The 23,230-nt window shown below is 42.8% G+C and overlaps 2 protein-coding genes across 2 annotated transcripts in view; both read right to left on the bottom strand.

Annotated features, from left to right (window-relative positions):
• The window catches only part of LOC141047227 (uncharacterized), a 480,556-nt gene that overhangs the window by 165,108 nt on the left and 292,218 nt on the right, over window positions 1-23,230 (bottom strand). The gene's annotated exons all lie outside the window — the stretch shown is intronic.
• LOC141047265 (uncharacterized) overlaps window positions 1-23,230 on the bottom strand; it is a 165,071-nt gene that overhangs the window by 102,879 nt on the left and 38,962 nt on the right. The window contains exon 7 of the mRNA XM_073542272.1: window positions 23,041-23,131. Within this exon, the coding sequence (XP_073398373.1) occupies window positions 23,041-23,131 (91 nt within the window). The remainder of the gene's footprint in view (window positions 1-23,040; window positions 23,132-23,230) is intronic.

The raw sequence follows: 23,230 nt of genomic DNA, 5'->3' as shown, positions 1-23,230 counted from the left end.
AGGAAAAGATAGTATTCTGCTACTGGATAAGTTGGAAACTTTGGCCGAAAGGTGGCAGATGGGGTTTAACAACGTCAGGAATTATGACGTAATGTCTTATTGTTCAAGCACACATACAGAGCTCCGCTACATCATCTGGATTTGGAAGGGCCAGGCAGGCACAGATCACAGACATTCCCCTTCATTAAGCTGTGACCCCCCTCCCTCTCCCCTGCTATACAGCTGTGTAATATGAGACCCTAGCGTGCCAGCAGCACAAAGAGCAGTTACGACCCTAAACTGGTTGGAAGCAGTTCTTGAACCAGATATTCTCTTTGTCCTTGCAAGCTTGAATATCATAACACCAGTATTCGCAGAAGTGATAAAATTACATTTTTCGCATCTGCATCAGTAGAGCTGCCCAATGGTGGGTTTTGAAATGCCAGAGATCAGGAGGAGCCGAGAAACTGATTTCGACCAGATCAAACCACACAGCTACACCATGTTTAGACTTAAGTGAAAGCTAATTTTGTCCTAAAACCTACGATACTTCTGTCATCCCACTGTGAGCTTCGCAGCCCTAGTTATGGCACTCAGAAGCTTTTTCATAACTTTCAAAAGGGGAGTGCATGCCATAGCTGAGCTCACTCACTGAGGTCATGGGACAGAGAAAATCAATGGATGGATATCATTATTGACAAATGTCCAGGAAGGATGGGGAAAATCTTGAAAAATGAGATTCTCAAAGTACAATCGTTAGCAATTCCAAAAAGATGGAAGAATATGAAGCATTTAAGGAAACCAGGATGGATGAACAGAGAACTTAAACGCATGCTAAAAAGGAAGAAAGAGACATTTATCAAACGGAAACAGGAAGGCATATCTAAAGTAGAATATAATGCTGTCTGTAGAACCTGCAGCGCATGAAGCAGATTATCTAAAGCTGACAATGAATTAAGGCTTGCAAGAGACGTCAAATGCAATAAAAAAAAAAAGTTTGGAGGATATGTCAAAAGTAAAAAAAAAAAAAAGTCAAAGATGCTGTAGGATTTTTACAGGACGAAAATAATGAAATGGTAAGACAGAATGTTGAGAAGGCCGAACTTATAAATTCCTATTTTGCATCTGTTTTCTCTCAGAAAGGAAATGTAACATCAACTGATCTTCACTGTCCCATTAAGGGAATAAAAGAATCCAGGATATCTATAAACAGAAAGATAGTGAGGAAACACCTAGCTAACCTAAATTAATTAAAGTCTCCAGGCCCAGATGAATTACACCACAGAGTACTGAAGGAGATAGCAGAAGAAATTTTTGAACCATTCTCCATAATCTTTGAAAAGTCTTGGAGAACAGGAGAAGTCCCAGAAGACGGGAGAAGAACAAATGTTGTTCCTATCTTAAAAAAGGGCAAAAAAGTGGACAAGGGAACTATAGGCCGGTGAGTCTGACTTCTATACCAGGAAAGATTTTTGAACAAATTATTAAACAACATGTATGTAAGTACCTGGATAAGAATGAAGTGATTCAACAGAGTCAGCATGGGTTTGTAACTAATAAGTCATGTCAGACTAACTTAATTTCCTTCTATGACAGAATCACTGACAGGGTGGATCAGGGAAATGCTGTAGATATAGTATATCTTGACATCAGCAAAGCATTTGACAAAGTATCTCACACAATCCTTATTAAAAACTACGTATGGAATGGACAAGGCAACCATTAGGTGGATTCATAACTGGCTTAGTAATCGGACCCAGAGAGTGGTCATAAATGGCTGCATATCCAGTTGGAAGAATGTCTCAAGTGGGGTACCACAGGGCTCTGTCCTGAGCCCTGTATTGTTCAACATCTTTATCAATGATTTAGATGAAGGAATTGAGGGTAAACTGATTACATTTGCTGATGACACAAAACTAGGAGGGATAGCTAATACTAGAGAAGAGAGACAGAGGATAAAAAAAAAAAAAAAAAAAAAAAAAAAAGATATAAATAAACTGGAGCAGTTGACCGCAACTAACAATGTTTTTTAAGAGGGAAAATGCTAAGTACTACATCTGGGCAATAAAAATGAAAAAAGCATATACAGAATGGGAGGAATAGGGCTAAGCAACAGCACATGTGAAAAAGACTTGGGTAGAGATCACAGACTGAACATGAGTCAACAATGTGATGCAGCAGCAAAAAAGGCAAATACAATTCTAGGATGTATTAACAGAAGCATACAGTCTAGATCACGTGAAGTCATTATTGCCCTCAACAACTCTTTGGTCAGATCTCATCTGGAATACTGTGTCCAGTTTTGGGCACATTTTAAAAAGAGACATCAACTAACTGGAGCAAGTTCAGAGAAAAGCGACCAAAATGGTGACCAGTCTGCAAACCATGTCCTATGAGGAGCGGTTTCAGGATTTGGGAATGTTTAGCTTGCAAAAGAGAAGATTGAGAGGAGACTTAATAGCTGTCTACAAATATCTCAAGGGCTGTCACATTGTAGAAGGATCATTTTTATTCTCATGTGCACAAGGAAAGACTAGAAGCAATGGGATGAAACTGAATGGGAGGAGACACAGATTAGATATTAGAAACTTTATGACAGTTAGGGTGATCAATGAGTGGAACAGGCTGCCACGAGAGGTGTTGAGTTCGCCTTCAATACAAGTCTTCAGAGGCTGGACAGACATCTGTATGGGATGATGTTGTGAATCCTGCTTTGAGCAGGGGGTTGGACCAGATGGCCCAGGAGGTCCCTCCCAACTTAACCATTCTATGATTCTAGGGTATAAGGCTATGAACCCCATTTAGGACATTGTCTTTCTGCCTAGGGATCAGCTGTGCATTTTGACCTGCCACTTCCCCATTGACTGCTAAGTGTAAGTTTCCATTTTAATCCATTCTTATTTTGGGTTTTAGGAAGTTTCGCCCCAGCAGTTCACCCCCAGCAATTTGCCCCCAGGTACATTTTGCCCCCGGATTTTTCGCCCCAGCAGTTTGTCCATGGATGTTTCGCCCCCAGCAGTTCACCCCCGGTAGTTTGCCCCTGGATGTGTGTACCCCGTTTTGCCCCAGAATTTTGTGTTTGGATGTTTCGCCAGTTTGTCCTTGTGGTTCATGAATTCCCGTCTGTCATCAATTCACATATCATAAAAGTACTGTACAGAGTGCTGCACTTTTGTGACATTTTAAATCAACTGTTTCCATCTGTAAACCTCACAACTGATTGCATTATAGTGTCAGAGCATTTTGCCCGCAATTTTAACAAGACATTTTCCAAAACGTTTCTAAAACTTTTGTGTTACAAAAACATAACATGAAAAAAATAAACGGATTCAAAAAATGCAGTGTGAATGAGGCCTGATTTAGGTGGGGAATGTAAACTACTCTAAACTCAAAACATTTTGTGAACGTTTACCTGACCCAACACTGAGCTGCTTTTTTGCAAGTTTTGTTGCAGATGTAACAATTTTCATGTCAGGTGTCCTGCAAGTTACATGAGACTAGCTTTTATTCCATCTTTACATCAGAATATAGCAGTATCTAAAATCTCTACAAACAGAGAGGTGTACTAGCACAAAAAGTCAGTCAGCTTCCACAGCAATTCACTTTCTACAAGTATGAATTCAGTTCTATCCAAACGTGGGAAGAATTAGTTGGTCTACAAGAATCACAGTTCCGTATTTTCCAAACGAACGGCTGACGATGTCCATTCCATCTGGGTGCGTGAAAAACGGTCGACTTGCAAGGGACATGTTTGGACCAATGAAGCATCTGGTTAAGTGGTGAAAGTAACCAATCAACCATGCAGCACAAGCAGCAAGACCTGAAGCAATCCGACTTGTCAATGAGGCGGTCACCAGGGCAAGGACAACACAGGAGACTCTACAACAGATTCTCGTAGAAGTCATTTCAGGAGCCCATTCTAATGTTGTAGCACTTCTCCCAAAGAAAGCATCACTGAAGAGAACAATACGATTATCGAGGCAACTTAGCAATATTCCAAGGTTGCCCCAAACCATTGATCAACTTGTTATTCCCCAGGAGTTCCAGGGGATCAATATTGATGGTATCCTGCAGCAGTCACTTCTGCTTGCCTCTGGTAAGCATTTAACATTTCCATTATGCAGAATTATTGAAAAGTTTATGTTGCACAAATGTGAAAAATTATCTATTACAAAGTGCTGATATAGAATACTATGTGATTATTTTACCTTAAAGGGAAACTTTGAGGATAGTATAATGTAGGGAGAGGCCTTGTTTATTTGCAGTCTGATTCTCTGCTCAGCTTCAAAGTAGAAGTCCTGCCTTTAAGATACAGTGGTCTGCCATGTTCATAAGCAGAGTGGTAACCTTGTCCACCAACCAGGATTTGCAGGTATCCAGCCATTGTCAATCACAGCCAGAGGACAAGGTTGTCGCATCAAAATCGCATCACTAGATGTCAATTTTAGTGTAGAATTTTCTGCTTTAAATTAGCTACAGATTGTCTGCTGCAACTACTTAGTGCATGTGAATAGACCTTAAGGATTCAATAACATGTCTCCTAACCTCTGCCCTGCCCCTTTAGCCATGCCCCCTCCCAACGGCCTGAAATTAAGTTCCAATGTTGAATTAGTGCTGGGAAGAGGGTGCACCATGCCCCGGTAGGTGCCGGTCACTTACCGGAGCATGCCAGCGGGTTAATTAATATTCACCACCTGCTGCCACACGCCGCTTTGATACAGGACCTGGAATGATGTATGCAATCATGTGATCGCTCACGTCTCAGGATCTGTATTGAAGCAGAGTGAGGAAAGCAGCGCAGCAGCAGGCGGTGAGTATTAATTTATCCTTGCCATGCTCCAGTAGGTGACAGGCACCTACCAGAGCATGATAGATCCAGGGGGCCCGCTGTTCATGGGCGCATTACACCCCTTGGCGGCAGGCCCCTGATGGCCCGAGGGCAGTGGCGTCCCCTGCCTACATGGTAGGTACGCCACTGCTGCACTGCATGTCATTTTTTTTTTTTTAACTGTGAATTTTTTCATGAGCATGTGGATGGGATTTAGACATTTACGCTGCATATGACCCCAACCTAATGAACCGTTGAGTTAGTATGCTTTTTTTCACAAATACTTCTTCCATGTTTGCTCATTTTTCCTGATGTAAACCTTTTATTATAATGGAATTCTGCATTTTGCTAGTTTCTGCCGCCGTTATTACTTTCACGACTTTGAAAAGGTGACATTTTTGAAGCATTTTTAAACAGGAATATATCATTTTCCACTGGGACAATACATGTCGTAGAAAAAAAAAAAAAAAAAAAAACTATTGTTTAGCTCCTTCACACCAGATTTTGCTTCAATTTAACGTTTCTGTTATAAAATCAGAAAATCTGAAGCAAAATGTGAGTTTTTAATGTGAGATATTAACAACGGATGCTTCTGATTAGGAAAATTTATTGTGAATTCATCCAATAAAGCATAAGACAATTTCTGTTGAAAATTTACATAAATTGAATCTCACCCAAATAATAGGATATATATAATAAAGCAATAGGTGGAAAATAAAACATAACCTTTAATCCGTTAATTAAAAACTACTAACGTGTGTCACCCAATGTGAGAATAAAACGCATACAAATACTCATCTAACAGGTGGGCCCCAAAAAAAGGAAAAAGGAACCCCACCTAGATGTAGTAAGGATATAGATGGTCACCTAATAATCTATTACATAGGTAGACAAAAACATCTAAGGCTAGTTTCACACTTGCTTTTTTTTGCAGCGCGTTTTTCCCGCAAAAAAACGCATTGAAAAAACGCATACAAAAGCATACAACTGCTGCGTTTTTTTCAAGCATTTTTATGAGCATGCATGAAAAAAACGCAGCGTTTTTATGCGTTTGTATGCGTTTTTAGTGCGTTTTTACCGCGTTTGCGTTTTTTTCCAACATTAGGTGGCCCCTCACACTAACCCAAACCATGACTTTACTAACCCTAACCCTAACCCTGACCCTAACCCTGACCCTAACCCTAAACCAAATCATACTTAACCCTAACCCAAACCCTAAACCCTAACTAACCCTAACCCTAACCCTAACCCTGACCCTGACCCTTGACCAAACCATACTTAACCCTAATCCTGACCCTAACCCTGACCCTAACCCTTAACAAAACCATACTTAACCCTAACCCTGACCCTAACCCTGACCCTAACCCTTAACCAAACCATACTTAACCCTAATCCTGACCCTAACCCTGACCCTAACCCTAACCCTGACCCTTAACCAAACCATACTTAACCCTAACCCTGACCCTAACCCTAACCCTGACCCTAACCCTTAACCAAACCATACTTAACCCTAATCCTGACCCTAACCCTTAACCAAACCATACTTAACCCTAACCCTGACCCAAACCCCAACCCTAACCCTGACCCTGACCCTAACCCTAACCCTAAACCCCCTTAACTAACCCTAACTCTAACCCAAACCCCTAAATTCCATGGTTAAAAAAAAAAAAAACGCATATGCAAAAAAATGCATACATGAGCATGCCAGTGCGCACATATGCGCATCCATAGGCTATAATGGCCATTTTTAGCGCAAAACGTGCGCATATGTGCGCATGCGCTTTTTTGCAGGGCCAAAAAATGCAACATGCTGCGTCTGGAAAATACAAACGCACACCCCAAAAAAACGCAGCGCATGAAAATCGCATACATGCGCTTACAAGCGCGCAGGTATGCGCACCCATGTTAAATATAGGGGAAAAAACGCATGCGCACATATGCGTTTTTTTCCAGCGCTAAAAAACGCAAATGTGAAACCAGCCTAAAAAGGTACAGCAATAGAGACATATTAACTCATAAATGCCATAACCTAATTGCACATATATACAGTATATACACATAATGCAAAATTGCCAAAATGGTCACTCAGGACCACATAGACAGTCAGGTGAGATAGTAATATAAAAGGAACAAACTCACCAGATAAAGTAATGGGTCGGGAGTCCCAAAAAGTCCTCTGTTCAGTCCAACTGGAGGATAGATTAGGGCTGAGGCAAGGCATTGTCTCCCCCTAAGGGGCTAACAATCAGCTAATCCCCAGACTCCCGCCCTAACAAGGGCAGTCCACAACTAACCCTAAATTGCACATGCCCTGCACTTTCCCTAAGGGGGTGTCCCAACGTGTTTCATCCAAGTAAAATCTTCAGGGGACTAAACTTGTAAAGTGCCATAGTGCTATTAATGAAAGGAAACAATTCCTTCCACTCCCTATGCTGTCCGCAGGCAGTGGAGGAAAAAGGGCATATTTATAGATAAGGTCATGTGTGATCACACATAGATGATAACACCTGTCGTCGCACTTAATTACCTCATATGTCACAAGTGCTTTTCCACATACACAGGCCACTTGTTACTGGCCTCCCCAACAAACGCCATTAACCACGCCACTTCCGGTCATAGAACGCACGCTAGAGGGAAAACATCAGAGGCGTAACTCCGCCTCCAACACCTCCGATGCACCCTAAAGCAGCGGCCGACTTCCGGTCCACAGGGAATACCAGGGGGCTGGAGCACCATGCGCTTCCATTATGTGCTTCTATCAGAGGCTCAACTTTGCCTCCCACAACGCTGGCGCACAATGTGCACCCTGGAAATGCAGCCGACTTCCGGTCCGCGGGGAATACCAGGGGGTGGGCGCAACGTGCTGAACAGTACCGCCCCACCTCCAGCGGTGGCAATTACAGTGTGCACGCCGTACACACTTCTGGTCCGCGGAGCAAAAAACCACTTCACTTCCGGTGACATCATTCCGATGTATGAACCGGTGAAATACAGTCCTCATCCGGTCCAAATGACCATAAAGTACAGCAATCACAGGGGTATAATTCCACCCTATGTAACGCATTATAATTGCGCTGCTTTTGTAGACACCATTAACCGGGCGGTAAAAATTATTTTATATGCAGCGCATCACAACGCTAATTAGATGCTGCTAAATAGATGACTGCAAAGCAATCCCTCCATATGATACAAACACAATTACTTGGGGGAATGCCAAGTATTCTTACACATCACTTCTGGTATGAAAGGGTGCTCCTTGATTAAGGCATATTGAGACATATTTCAAGAGGCGACAAAAATATATATATATATATATATCTAATATATAAAGCTCAGTGTGTGTGTGTGTGTGTGTGTGTGTGTGTGTGTGTATGTGTATGTGTATATATATATTTATATATTTGTATATATATTTGTATGTCCGGGATAGGCATGCGCACCGTCGCAGCTACAGCCACAAAATTTGGCACAGTCACACGTCTGGACCCCGAGAGCTTCCTAAGCTATGTTGTGAGGCGAAATTTTAACCCCGCACATTCCAATTCACCAAACAATTTTTCCCCTATCTACATACTGGGGGAAAAAGTGTGTGCGTGTCAAGCCCCGCCCCTCATTATGATGTCACAATGCCCCTATTTGCATACTGGGGAAGCAGTGTGTGCGTATCAAGCCCCGCCCCTCATTATGTCACAATGGTTGCCATGGCGACGCTGATGTCAAAGGTTGCAAGCCCTGCCACCGCTCATTATGATGTCATAATGGTTGACTATGGAATGGAGGATGAGTGATGAGTATATGGGCACCGGACTATGGGATGGAGGATATGTATGACAGGTATATGGGCACGGGACTATGGGATGGAGGATATGTATATGGGCATGGGACTATGGGATGGAGGATGTGTGATGGGTATATGGGCACTGGACTATGGGATGGAGGATATGTATGATGGGTATATGGGCACGGGACTATGGGATGGCGGATATGTATATGGGCTCGGGACTATGGGATGGAGGATGTGTGATGGGTATATGGGCACTGGACTATAGGATGGAGGATATGTATGATGGGTATATGGGCACGGGACTATGAGATGGTGGATATGTATATGGGCTCGGGACTATGGGATGGAGGATGTGTGATGGGTATATGGGCACCGGACTATGGGATGGAGGATATGTATGACAGGTATATGGGCACGGGACTATGGGATGGAGGATATGTATATGGGCATGGGACTATGGGATGGAGGATGTGTGATGGGTATATGGGCACTGGACTATGGGATGGAGGATATGTATGATGGGTATATGGGCACGGGACTATGAGATGGTGGATATGTATATGGGCATGGGACTATGGGATGGAGGATGTGTGATGGGTATATGGGCACCGGACTATGGGATGGAGGATATGTATGACAGGTATATGGGCACGGGAGTATGGGATGGAGGATATGTATATGGGCATGGGACTATGGGATGGAGGATGTGTGATGGGTATATGGGCACTGGACTATGGGATGGAGGATATGTATGATGGGTATATGGGCACGGGACTATGGGATGGCGGATATGTATATGGGCTCGGGACTATGGGATGGAGGATGTGTGATGGGTATATGGGCACTGGACTATAGGATGGAGGATATGTATGATGGGTATATGGGCACGGGACTATGAGATGGTGGATATGTATGATGGGTATATGGGCATGGGACTATAAGATGAAGGATGTGTGATGGGTATATGGGCACTCGACTATGGGATGGCGAATATGTATGATGGGTATATGGGCATGGGACTATGGGATGGAGAATATATATGATGGGTATATGGGCATGGGACTATGGGATGGAGAATATGTATGATGGGTATATGGGCATGGGACTATGGGATGGAGAATATGTATGATGGGTATATGGGCATGGGACGGAGGATGTGTGATGGGTATATGGGCACTCGACTATGGGATGGCGAATATGTATGATGGGTATATGGGCATGGGACTATGGGATGGAGAATATGTATGATGGGTATATGGGCATGGGACGGAGGATGTGTGATGGGTATATGGGCACTCGACTATGGGATGGAGGATATGTATGATGGTTATATGGGCACGGGCCTATGGGATCGTGGATATGTATGATGGGTAAATGGGCACAGGACTATGGGATGGAGGATAATTATAATTTGCTATACTGTAGGTGAAGAGACCAGAGAAGAATTCAAATAAAACATCCAAAATTAATCTGATCGTTAAGGCCTTTGGGTGTAACTGTGCCCAAATAAAAAATCCACTTAGTCTCTCGCTGCAGAAGCAACTGATCCCAGTTGCCCCCCCCCTTTGGTTTAAAGACCCTGTCAATGGCCATAAACTTGAGAAATCCAATTTGTCCATCGTGTGCACTGTGGATATGTCTCGAAATCGGGGTGTCCCACTTATGCAACACATCACCCACATGCTCACCGAACCTCCTCCTAAATTCGCGAATGGTCATACCCACACATTCCAATCCACAAGTGCAAGTCGCTTTGTATATAACGCCTTTCGTACCACAGTTCATAAAATATTTAATATGGTGACTTTTCCCCATTACGTTACTCACAAAGCTCTTACCCACTCCAATGTGTTGACAAGCCACACAGTGGCCACATTTGTAGCAACCCACAATGTCACTATCCAACCATGTTTTTGTAGTTGGGGTGGAAAAATGACTATGCACGAGTCTATTGTTGAGGGACCTAGCTTTCTTATAGGCGATTTAAGGATGGTTGCTTAAATATGGAGAACCATCATTGTCCATCTGTAAGATAGCCCATTGTTTTTTAAAAATGTTCCTCACTGGGATCGCCCCATTGTCATATGTTGCATTGAACCTCAAAGTATCATTTTCAACAATTTTTTTACCGCCCGGTTAATGGTGTCTAGAAAGAGGCGCAATTATAATGCGTTACGTAGGGTGGAATTATACCCCTGTGATTGCTATACTTTATGGTCATTTGGACCGGATGAGGACTGTATTTCACCGGTTCATACATCGGAATGATGTCACTGGAAGTGAAGTGTTTTTTCTCCGCGGACCGGAATTGTGTAAGGCGTGCACACTGTAATTGCCACCGCTGGAGGTGGGGCGTTACTGTTCAGCATGTTGCGCCCACCCCCTGGTATTCCCCGTGGACCGGAAGTCGGCCGCGTTTCCAAGGTGCACATTGTGCGCCAGCGTTGTGGGAGGTGGAGTTGAGCCTCTGATGGAAGCACATGGTACTCCAGCCCCCTGGTATTCCCTGTGGACCGGAAGTCGGCCGCTGCTTCAGGGTGCACCGGCGGTGTTGGAGGCGGAGTTACGCCTCTGATGTTTTCTCTCTGGCGTGCGTTCCACGACCGGAAGTGGTGTGGTTAATGGCGTTTGTCGGGGAGGCCGGTAACAAGTGGCCTGTGTATGTGGAAAAGCACTTGTGACATATGAGGTAATTAAGTGCGGCGACAGGTATTATCAACTATGTGTGATCACACATGACCTTATCTATAAATATACCCTTTTTCCTCCACTGCCTGCGGACAGCATAGGGAGTGGAAGGAATTGTTTCCGCTCGTTAATAGGACTATGGCACTTTACAAGTTTAGTCCCCTGAAGATTTTACTTGGATGAAACACGTTGGGACACCCCCTTAGGGAAAGTGCAGGGCATGTGCAATTTAGGGTTAGTTGTGGACTGCCCTTGTTAGGGCGGGAGTCTGGGGATTAGCTGATTGATAGCCCCTTAGGGATGAGGCAGGGCATTGTCTCCCCTTACTCTATCCTCCAGTTGGACTGAACAGAGGACTTTCTGGGACTCCCGACCCATTACTTTATCTGGTGAGATAGTAATATAAAAGGAACAATCTCACCTGACTGTCTATTATGTGGTCCCGAGAGACCCTTTTGGCAATTTTGCATGGTGTATATACACTGTGTTCCAAATTATTATGCAAATTGGATTTAAGTGTCATAAAGATGTTATTTTTTGTTTTTCAAATAAACTCATAGATGGTATTGTGTATCAGGGCTCTTTGGATCACTGAAAGCAATCTCAAATGCCTGTGATAATTAGTTTACCAGATGAGCTCAATTAAAAGAAAACTACTTAAGAATGATGTTCCACATTATTAAGCAGGGCACTGGTTTCAAGGAATTTAGGAAATAAAAAGGATCTCTCTGCTGCTGAAAAGCATCAAATAGTGCAATGCCTTGGTAAAGAGATGAAAACATTAGATATTTCCCAAAAATTTAAACTTGATCATTGTACTGTTAAGAGATTTGTGTTTGATTCTGAGCACAGACATGTTTGTGCTGATAAAGGCAGAATGAGGAAGGTTTCTGCCAGGCAAGTTCATTGGATTAAGAGAGTGGCTGCTAAAAAGCCATTACAAACCAGCAAACAGATATTTAAAGCTGCTGGTGCCTCTGGAGTCCCTCGAACCTCAAGGTGTAGGATCCTTCAAAGGCTTGCTGTGGTGCATAAATCTACTATTCAGCCACCCCTAAACAGTGTTCACAAGCAGAAATGGTTGCAGTGGGCCCAGACATACATGAAGACTAATTTTCAAATAGTCTTGTTTACTGATGAGTGTCGAGCAACCCTGGATGGTCCAGATGGATGGAGTAGTGGATGGTTGGTGGATGGCCACTATGTCCCAACAAGGCTGCGACGTCAGCAAGGAGGTGGAGGAGTCATGTTTTGGGCCGGAATCATCGGGAAACAGCTGGTAGGGCTCTTTAAGGTTCCTGAAGATGTGAAAATGACCTCTGCAAAGTATATAGAGTTTCTGACTGACAGCTGACTTCCATGGTATTAAAAGCAGAAACGTGCCTTCAGGAGAAAAATCATTTTCATGCATGACAATGCACCATCTCATGCTGCAAAGAATACCTCTGAGTCATTGACTGCTATAGGTATAAAAGGAGATAAACTCATGGTGTGGCCACCATCTTCCCCCGACCTCAACCCTATGGAGAACCTTTGGAGTATCATCAAGCAAAAGATCTATGAGGGTGGGAGGCAGTTCACATCCAAACAGCAGCTCTGGGAGGCTATTCTGACTTCATGCAAAGAAATACAAGCAGAAACTCTCCAAAAACTCACAATTTCAATGGATGCAAGAATTGTGAAGGTGATATCAATGAAGGGTTCCTATGTTAACATGTAACTTGGCCTGTTAAGCTATTTAACTCCAAAATATCCTTTTTGTTCAGTGAATGTGACCTCCTAATGCTGCAATTTCCACAAATGAGCATTTTCAGTTCTTTAAAACATATCAAATGTTTAGAAATTCTACTGTGCCTAATAATTTGGAACAGTGCAATTTGAGCTTTTATTCATTTTGGAGATTATACTGTTATTATTGGGAGGTTTCTTCAATAAAATTTGATGTATACTCTAACCGGTGATGACTTTTATTAGACTGACTGTCATTTGTACCGACTATTTAGGAAAATCAGAAAAATATCATTTGCATAATAATTTGGATCACAGTGTATATGTGCAATTAGGTTATGGCATTTATGAGTTAATAAGTCTCTATTGCTGTACCTTTTAGATGTTTTTGTCAACCTATGTAATAGATTATTAGGTGACCATTTATATCCTTACTATCCTCCCCTGTGACGGGGACAAGGGGGCATCCTCTACGTCTGGAGGAAAGAAGGTTTAAGCATACTCACAGACGCGGATTCTTTACTGTAAGAGCAGTGAGACTATGGAACTCTCTGCCATATGATGTTGTAATGAGTGATTCCCTACTAAAATTTAAGAAGGGACTGGATGCCATTCTTGAAAAGTATAATATTACAGGGTATATACACTAGTTTCCTTAATATTGCGTTGATCCAGGGAACTAGTCTGATTGCCGTATGTGGAGTCGGGAAGGAATTTTTTTCCCCAATGTGAAGCTTACTGTTTGCCACATGGGGTTTTTTGCCTTCCTCTGGATCAACATGTTAGGGCAAGTTAGGATAGGATATGGGTTGAACTAGATGGACTTAAAGTCTCCCTTCAACCTTAATAACTATGTTACTATGTTACATCTAGGTGGGGTTCCTTTTTCCTTTGTTTGGGGCCCACCTGTTAGATTAGCATTTGTATGCGTTTTATTTTCACATTGGGTGACACACGTTAGTAGTTTTTAATTAACGGATTAAAAGGTTAGGCCTTATTTTTCACCTATTGCTTTATTGTGAATTCATCCCAAAATTCTCTGTCGCGCATCCGCCTTTTTGCGCTGCATCGAGCGCACAAAAATGCAACATAGTGCGTTTGGCGCACGTCGGCGCAGCGCAAAAAAGGGCGGATATGCGGGCAAACGTATACCATCGCACGACCAGCGTACCCAACGCCAAGTATAGGGTATGCTGATCGCATGCAGCATCATGCGATCGGAGGAGGCACGGCCGGGGGCGGAGCTTAGCGGCGGCCCTGCGCCCAGTAACGCTAGTGTGAAACTAGCCTAAGTGTCCAAGAAAAAATATGCAACTCCACGTAGAGAAAAGTTAATCCATGTGGCAGAAATGACCAGATGACATATTAGAGATTTGAAAGCTAAGGTATATGGAAGATAAAATGTTGCTACATTACCTTAAGTAGTGGCGGTACCCCATCGCACGTTTCGCATTTGCTTTTTCAAGGAGAGTGTGTTTTTTAATATAATCAGGTAAAATTACCTTTGGGTATCTTTTATACAGAGTGCCGCTACCTCCTGGACAAGCGTGTCCGCCCCAACGAGCGTTTCGGCTCCTTTCTCAAGGGGCCTGCTACCAACCATGTGTCTCCATTAGTTATATCTCCCAGAGGCAGCATGGTATACTGCGCTCCCACGTCACATCCTGGTGGTGAGAGTTACTTCCAGTCGCGAGGACCAGAAGTGACCACGGTTATCTGATTATATTTGCGGAGTATTATTGTAATTATGGGTATGAGGGCAATTGCCAAGCAAGCGGCATTGTTTTATGGTGGACATCTAGATCATAATCTGTGATGTGGCCTATACAGCTTGCGATATAATTATGGCTATATTAATATTTGGAGTAGTTTATTATTAGGGCTTTTTCAGTTCTGCCCCTTGTAGCTGCAATACATTGCTGGCAGTCCCTGTGTCTATCCGTTTTCGTGGTAGCTGTCTCTTCCTGGATTTGCGCGTGACTGTGAACAGTGAGTGTGTCTGTAGTCTCCTACTTCCCCAGTTTTGGCAGTATGGTTTTCATGAATTTGTTTCAATAAAAATTATATTTTTATACACACAAATAATTGCCTTGTGATCATCCTATTTCCTATGGTTCTATGAGGTACCGACAGACGCGGAGGGTCCTCTTCAATCCACTTCCATATTGTGTGAATATGTCATCGTTCCCGAGGGAATACCTTTCATTATTCCTAGCTAGGGATTCCTTTGATCAAGAAGACTCTCCACACAGGTAGGGACCTCGGCAAAGGGGAGAGAAGCGATTTTTCTTTTTTGATGAGCAAACTCCAAACATTGCCTGTTTTGGGTCGGTGTGGTTAAACCCGAGCAGGCAATGTTCGATACGAAACCTGAACTTTCCAGATCGGGTTTGCTCATCACTAGATCTAGTATGATATGTAATGGATGACAAAAAGAAGCCACTAACTGTAACACCACTAGTACATGACAGTAAAATGAAGGTCACTTGTCTAAGATCAGGGGTGTCAAACTCATATTCACCAAGGGCCACACCAATTTAATGGTTGTCCCCATAGGGCCGTTTGCTACTGAAAGACCAGATGCACACAACCGAGTCCCGTCCAGAACATGCATTTCTCTGCACAGAGCAGTGCATGCCCCTGTATAAGGCATGTCACGGTCGATCAGCTCTTTACCAAGCGCTGTCACATCTTCCCTGGATCTCACTGAAATCATGGAGAGCTATGGCTGCAGCTTCCAGTCACTTGACCTTGTCGTTGGTGCTGAAAGCTGCTGATAAACAGCTGGTTCAATGCAGAATACAACTGGACCCTATTCTTGGCCTAATCTGAGGAATGGGCATCAACAGAAAAAGGGATCCTGAAGTGAGAATACTACTTTTATCTGCTGCTCCATTCTTTGGTGTACTGGCAGAGTGTTCTGTGAGGGCTAATCCCAAAACCCCCCTTCTGAAGACCTGATAAAGAGGTTCTGTAGAAGCTGGTTAAACACCATTTTAGTTCAGCAAAGCCAATATCTCAGTTCTACAGAGATGGTTGGTGGGATTAACCCTGTAGTCAGTCAACAGTCCCCCTGCTTCCATACATAACCTGCATTAAAGGGGTATTCTCATGCCGATTAGCAAAATAAAGCAGCATGCTTTCAGCAATCATGTTGTGGTAAGCATGCTGTCGATCTTCCCCTCCTGGTACTTACCTAGAGGTCTTCTGCTCATCTTTGTCTGATCTTCTCCTGGCTGTGTGGGCTGAAGATCGCCATGCTGGATCCAGAGGCCACCATGAGTCCTCTCCTTACCAGCATCCTCTTCTGCTTGATCTCATCGCGGCACTGCGCATGTGCAGCAGTGTTTTGGTGACAGGAGAGGCATCCTGCCCCCTGGATTGACTGATGAATGGGGCAGGAGTGACATCATGTCAGTGAGCGGCCAGGAGACATTTAGCCTCACTGCTGCGGCATTCTTCATGCATCAGTGATCCAGGCAAGAAGAAAAGACAGCCGGAAGCAGGAGAAGACGTCACAGGGAACCGCTAGACTGCACGCTGGGACCCAAGAGCTGCAGCTGCGACAGGTAAGTATGCCAGTTTTTTTGTGTTCTAGGGTGATAATACTCCTTTAAGGCCAGCCAATAGAGCTGCTGAAAAGGCAGCGACAAGAATCCCCAGCAATTGGGGTCCTGTATATTTTACCCCCAGGTATGTTCAGCCCTAGATGTTTTGTTCCCTGTATGTTGACCCCAACTGCTAGGGGTGAAACATCCGGGGGCAAAACATCCGGAGGCAAACTGCTGGTGGCGAAACATCCGGAGGCAAACTGCTGGGGGCGAAACATCCGGGGGGCCAAATGCTGGGGACAAAATGTGCGGGGGCGCGAAATGTACCCGGGGGTGAACTGCTGGGGGCGAAACATCCAAATCCCATTATTTTTTGTATATACTGTAATTGTCTTGTTTGTAACATCTTTTTTATTTTTTTAACCTCAAACAAACTATACAACATACATACTTGCACATGGTAATAAGCACTGTATAGAATATACACATTTTTACATATTGTTAAATGCAAAGCAAAATGTGCATTCCCGTTCACCTACAGGATGATACATAGCCTATTGAATGTATATGAAGAGTAATAGGCCACATATCATAAAATGTTAATATCAGTTAAATCAGATAAGCCTTTATATTATTACACAAATAATAAAGCCTATATTTCTAAACTACAAACAACTACTGTTTCGCAGCCCGATATCACACAGTGAATTATTTATTATGTGATGCCTCCAGTCTACAGAGTAAGATGAGAGGAATTCCACTTCTCCCAGAGCTTTTCAAATTTCCCCGTGCATCCCCTGTTTCGATACAATGTGCGTTCATATGGGATAATCGAGTTCACCAAATCAATCCAGATTCTAAGGGAGGGACATGAGCCCCCCCATCCACCGCAGCGCCAATGCCATAAATAGCGTCTCCCGCAGAAAAATCCCAGCATAGTGGCCCCAAGTTTCCTCATCCCATACCCCAAACAAACAGACCAGTGGTTCAAGGGGAACAGGAGCTTGTACCAGGGAAGTTAATAATGACATCACCTCTTTCCAGTATTGTGCGATAATAGGACACTGCCAGATCATGTGGATAAAATCTGCATCTACTGAGTGGCATCGTAGACATTCCGATGATTGGAATCGGCCATCTTAAAAAGTCGCTTCGGAGCTAGATAGGATTGGTTTATAATATATAAGTGTATCATTCTGTTATTAATAGACTGAGACACCCCGATCGGAGACGCCAGAATTTCCTCCGACTCCTCTGGGAGGAGCCTTTCCCACTTCCCTTTAATCGAATTTATGGAAGATTCCACTCCTACTGACAGCATGTATGTATACATAGAGATAAGACCCTGGGGACCCGGTGATTTAAGGATTCCTATCAGAGGCGAAATAACATTGTTTACACCAACATATCGCATCTGTGCCACTGATGCGATATCAACTGCAAATAGCGGAAGAATTGGGATCTTGGGACATAACCTGCAATTGTTCAAAAGACATCAAGGTTCCATGTTCATGCAAATCACCTATCGAGGAAACCTTAGGTTGAGTCCAAAATTCAGCAGACGGATGGTCAAATAATACCGGAAGATAATTATTATTCCACAAGGGCATTTCAGCTATAATGTCTCCAAATCCAATCACCCTCTTAATCTGTCTCCACACTGATCACACCAAACGGAGCAGGGGCAACAGACGGGGGACACTAATTTTTTCCCAATTCCAGAAAGCCCAGTGGGCAATCAGCTCGTGTGGCATGGAGCAGGTGATTTTCAGAGTTAGGGAGATAATTACCAGGCATCCACTTACTCAGAGCTCTAGCCTGTCCAGCCAGATAATATAGAAAAAATACTAATGATAACCATGTAGAAAACACAAGGCACCACTGAATGGTATATACAATAAAAATATTCTTTATTTGAAGTTAATTAAAAACATATATAAACAAGGTGCTGAATGAATGAATGAATGGGGACACACTCGCCATAGACTCACCACAAACCAATGCTGTCTAACCGCAATACAACAAATTTCACAATGTGATAACAATCACAGAGGATCACAATGCCCCATCATGAATAAATAATGAGCCTAAAAAAGAGGCATACATATAAAAAGGACTGTGCATCCACTTCTCACAACTAAATGCTGGCCTGTGCCACTGTTTGGGCGCACAGCAGGGCTCAGAAGGGTAGGAGCGCCATTTGACTTTTTGAATGGAAAATATGCTGGAATATTTAGCGGTTGCCATGTCGTATTTGGAGAGTCCCTGTGTGCCCAAACATTGGAGCTCCCCCACAAGTGACCCCATTTTGGAAACTAGACCCCCGAAGGAACTTATCTAGATGTGTGGTGAGCACCTTGAACCCCCAAGGGCTTCACAGAAGATTATAACGCAGAGCAAAGAAAATAAAAAAAATTTTTCCTCAAAAATGATTTTTTAGCCTGCTATTTTTTATTTTCACAAGGGTAACAGGAGAAATTGGACCCCAAAAGTTGTTGTCCAGGTTCTCCTGAGTATGCTGGTAATATGTGGGGGGAACCACTGTTTGGGCACACGTCGGGGCTCGGAATGGAAGTAGTGACGTTTTGAAATGCCAGATGATGGAATGGTCTGCGGGCATCATGTTACGTTGGCAGAGACCCTGATGTGTCTAAACAGTAGAAACCCCCCACAAGTGACCCCATTTTGGAAAATAGCCCCCCCAAGGAACTTATCTAGATGTGTGGTGAGCACTTTGAACCCCCAAGTTCTTCACAGAAGTTTATAACGCAGAGTCGTGAAAATAAAAAAAAATTTTTTCCCCTCAAAAAATGATTTTTGCCGTCAGTCCGTAGCGGGGGCCGATTGCCCCCACCAGTCCGTGTGTGGGGGGGTTGGGTCAGATTAGTTTCTCCAGCCATGTCCGATGCTACTGCAGCATGGGCCATGGCTGGATTGTAATATTTCATCAAATTTCATTGATGAAATTACTATCGCTCTGATTGGCTGTTGAAAGTGAAACAGCCAATCAGAGCAATCGTAGCCACGTGGGGGCTAAGCCACCCCCTCTGGGGGTGAAGTACAAAGCCCCCTGTACCTGCGGGTCGGGTGACCTTTCAGTGACCCCGGTCACCCGACCCGCAGGGGGGCTTTGAAGTCATGACACAGCATATGCGTCATGGGTCAGATTGGCACCGACTTTCTTGACGCATATGCTGTTTCACAGGTCGGGAAGGGGTTAAAGACTACCAACGAAGTTACAGGCTCACATAAGTGAGGCAGGCCAAATCTAGAAGAACTCATACAAAATGAAAAACTGTAAACAAATAGACATAGAGCAAAAAAAAAAAAAACATTTTACATCCTCAATAACAACATAGTATGAGGGGCAAGCTCCAACATAAACAGGACTTTCACTCATTTATGGTGGACCATTGGAGCTACTATGTTCCTGACCAGAAGAGTAGAGAAAGTATTTGTGCTCCCCATTTCAGGAGAGATTGTGCAGTAATTTGAATTCCTTAGAATTGAAAACATAACACTGGTCAACTCAAAAAAAACCATCAGCAAAGGTCGTACGTCTGTTTTATGGAGTTTGATGTACTGATTCCAAAAATATGCTTAGTTTTGCTCGATAAAGTTTCTTAGACAGAAGTATTTTTGTTTTCAATGTCTGTGGTTTTTCCTAGGTTATTCACATTTCTTTGCTTGTCTTACTTAATTGTGAATTTTCTTACAGGGCCAATATCAGTAAAGGTTTTAGATATTAAGTGGGGAAATATCTACATATAGTCGGTTGAACTGAACTTACTCTACTGTTTGATCTGATTTAAAGGAGAAAAATGCCCCAACAGTGTATCAGTCATCCAAACAAATTCTGCTATGTGTGTGGTTCTTTTACACCAAAAGGCCAAGTACGTTCAATCACTCATGATATTAAAAAGATGTACCAGATGTACTTTAAGTGTCCACTTGATCAATACAAAAGTTGGGCCCCTCATGTGATATGCTCAAGTTGTTCAAATGGTCTTCGTGACTGGTGGAATATGAGGAAAGTGGCTATGCCATTTTCTGTTCTCATGATTTGGAGAGAACCCAAAACTCATAGTGATGACTGCTACTTTGGTTTTGTGAAACTGAAGGGCTTTTCTACAAAGAACAAACATAAGATTTATTACCCTGAACTTGAATCTGTGATTAGGCCAGTTTCACATGATGGTACCTTGCCAGTTCCTGTACCATCGTTGTCTGGATTGGATGAATATGAAGTAGAATATGAAGACAATGGAGCTGAAGCTACTGGCGAAGACAAGGAGACCTCAAGTCAAGATGAGTATGTACCTGAGGGAGCAGCCAGAACACTTTACTCAACATGAATTAAATGATCTCATCAGAGACCTTCCATTGTCAAAAGATAAAGCTGAACTTCATGCATCTAGGTTGAAACAGAAGAATCTTCTTCACGATGATGACAAAGTGTGTTATTACCGAAATAAGTAACACGTTCACACAATTTTTCACAGTTGATGGACCAATGGTGTACTGTAACAATGTGAATGGCCTCTTTGAAGAGCTGAATCAAGAGTATTTGGTTGCAGATTGGCGACTTCCCAGAGAAGTTTGAAAGCAGTGCTGCATCACAATGGAAATATGAAACCATCAATCCCTATTGCTCACTCATGTCATCTAAAGGAAAGTTATGAATATCTGCCAGTTGTTTTGGATGCTATACAATATAAAGCATCATTAATGGAATATCTGTGGAGATTTGAAAGTGATTGGTCTGCTAATGGGAATGCCAGGAGGTTTCACAGAATATTGTTGCTTCTTGTGTTTATGGGACAGTAGAAATACAGTAGAGCATTATGTTCGTCGTGATTGGGGACAGAGAAACATCTATGCTCCAGGTAGAGACAATGTTCAGCATTATCCTTTAGTTGCTCCAACAAAAATCTTTCTTCCTCCACTACAGATAAAGTTGGGACTGGTTAAAAACTTTGTGATAGCCATGGGAAAGACAAATTCATAAGGGTTCCAGGACATTTCACAGAATTCTCCAGCATTTCACCACCAAAACTGAAGGAAGGGGAATTTGCTGGTCCTCAGATCAGAGAGCGTATGAGAGATGATGTGTCTGAAGGAACTCTAAATGATAAGGAATTGAGATCTTGGAAAAGCTTCAAGTGGATCTGTGAAAACTTCTTAGGAAAACAAAAATCTCCAGAATATGTTGAAGGTGTTGAGGAACTGCTAAATGCATACCAGTGTCTTGGATGTCGCATGTCTCTGAAAATACACTTTTCTACATTCCAATTTAGATTTCTTCCCTCAAAATCTTGGGGATGTAAGCGATGAACAAGGGAAGCGGTTTCACCAGGACATTAAAGTAATGGAGCACCGCTGCCAGGGATTTTGGAATGACTCAATGATAGCAGATTACTGTTGTTATATAGTGACAACCCTGAAAATCATACCGACGACAGTCTAATGTCAAGCACTTTTAATTTCTGCTCATATTTTGGTTTCTATTTTGGATGTGAAAATATTTTGGTTCAATAAAAGCTGTTATGTAAGGTGAAGCATTTTTTTCTGATATGTAGATTTCTGACTTCTTAATGTCACCAGTATATTTCCTATACCTTATAATAATGATGCTGCTCCATGGAAACTACAGAAAAACTATGTACATTTATGAAATCAGGACAAAAAGAGGATTCAGAAAAGTACAAAGTCACCTGCGATGATTACATAAAATATTTTTTTGTAGACCTGTGATTTATGACGTGGAGTCAATCCATGAAATCAGGGCTCAAGTCATCCAACACATCTCCTGCAGGTGTGAATAAATGTATATTACAGCCATCAGCCACGCACAGCTTAGAGATATATCATGGCACAGGTGTAATGTTTTATGTAGTTTCTCGCGACTGTTTGAAGTTAGTCAATTTTAAATTGAAAAGTCAGGATAAAGGGAAACTCTGTTGTTATTGCACAGAAATTCACACTTGGCCTCACTGCACATGTAATGTTACCAATCATAAAAGCGAAGTTTGGCCAGAAAGACTGGTCCTGGTCTTGTAGGGACCATATGAGCACATTCAGCAGCACAGAAGGGAGAGAAAGTAGATTCATCCAATAAGATATCAGGGTTCAAGGAAGCCAACAGCATCATTACCATACACTTTCTCTTAAGAGGCCCATCTTAATATTTTTCTTCAAGTAATTTTCTAACTTGTCCGCACATTCTACGTACGCTGTCATTTGGCTTTTTAGTTTACAGATCTGGGCAGGTAATGGTCAGTGTCTTCTAATCCCAGGGGGTAGGTGGATCCTCCAGGTTGTAAGTTTTATAGAAAAGGGCTTTCAATGACCAACATCATTTGAACCGTTTTGGGTGGATCACACAATTGTGAGATGGTCAGACTACACCATCGAGAAAGCAGCCACAGCTAGTGACTGAGAAGAATCTGTGACATCTCTATATTTAGTGGTTACCTACTCACCTGACCAGTTATAAGTAGTAATCTCCTCTTTACATCGCTCATCACCCCTCACATATGTCTCTGTAGTATTAATATGGGTCAGCTCTTCACCCTAAAATAAATATTGTAAGAGTCACAGACAGATGGAGAAGTCCCAACTATCATCATCTCTAATCCTGCCATCTCCATCGTTCTCATTACACAAGTATAA

This window comes from Dendrobates tinctorius, unplaced genomic scaffold, assembly GCF_039654945.1.
Source record: "Dendrobates tinctorius isolate UK_male_01 unplaced genomic scaffold, ASM3965494v1 ptg000126l, whole genome shotgun sequence".
NCBI classification, from domain to species: domain Eukaryota; kingdom Metazoa; phylum Chordata; class Amphibia; order Anura; family Dendrobatidae; genus Dendrobates; species Dendrobates tinctorius.
This window is presented reverse-complemented; position numbering and strand designations above follow the sequence as displayed.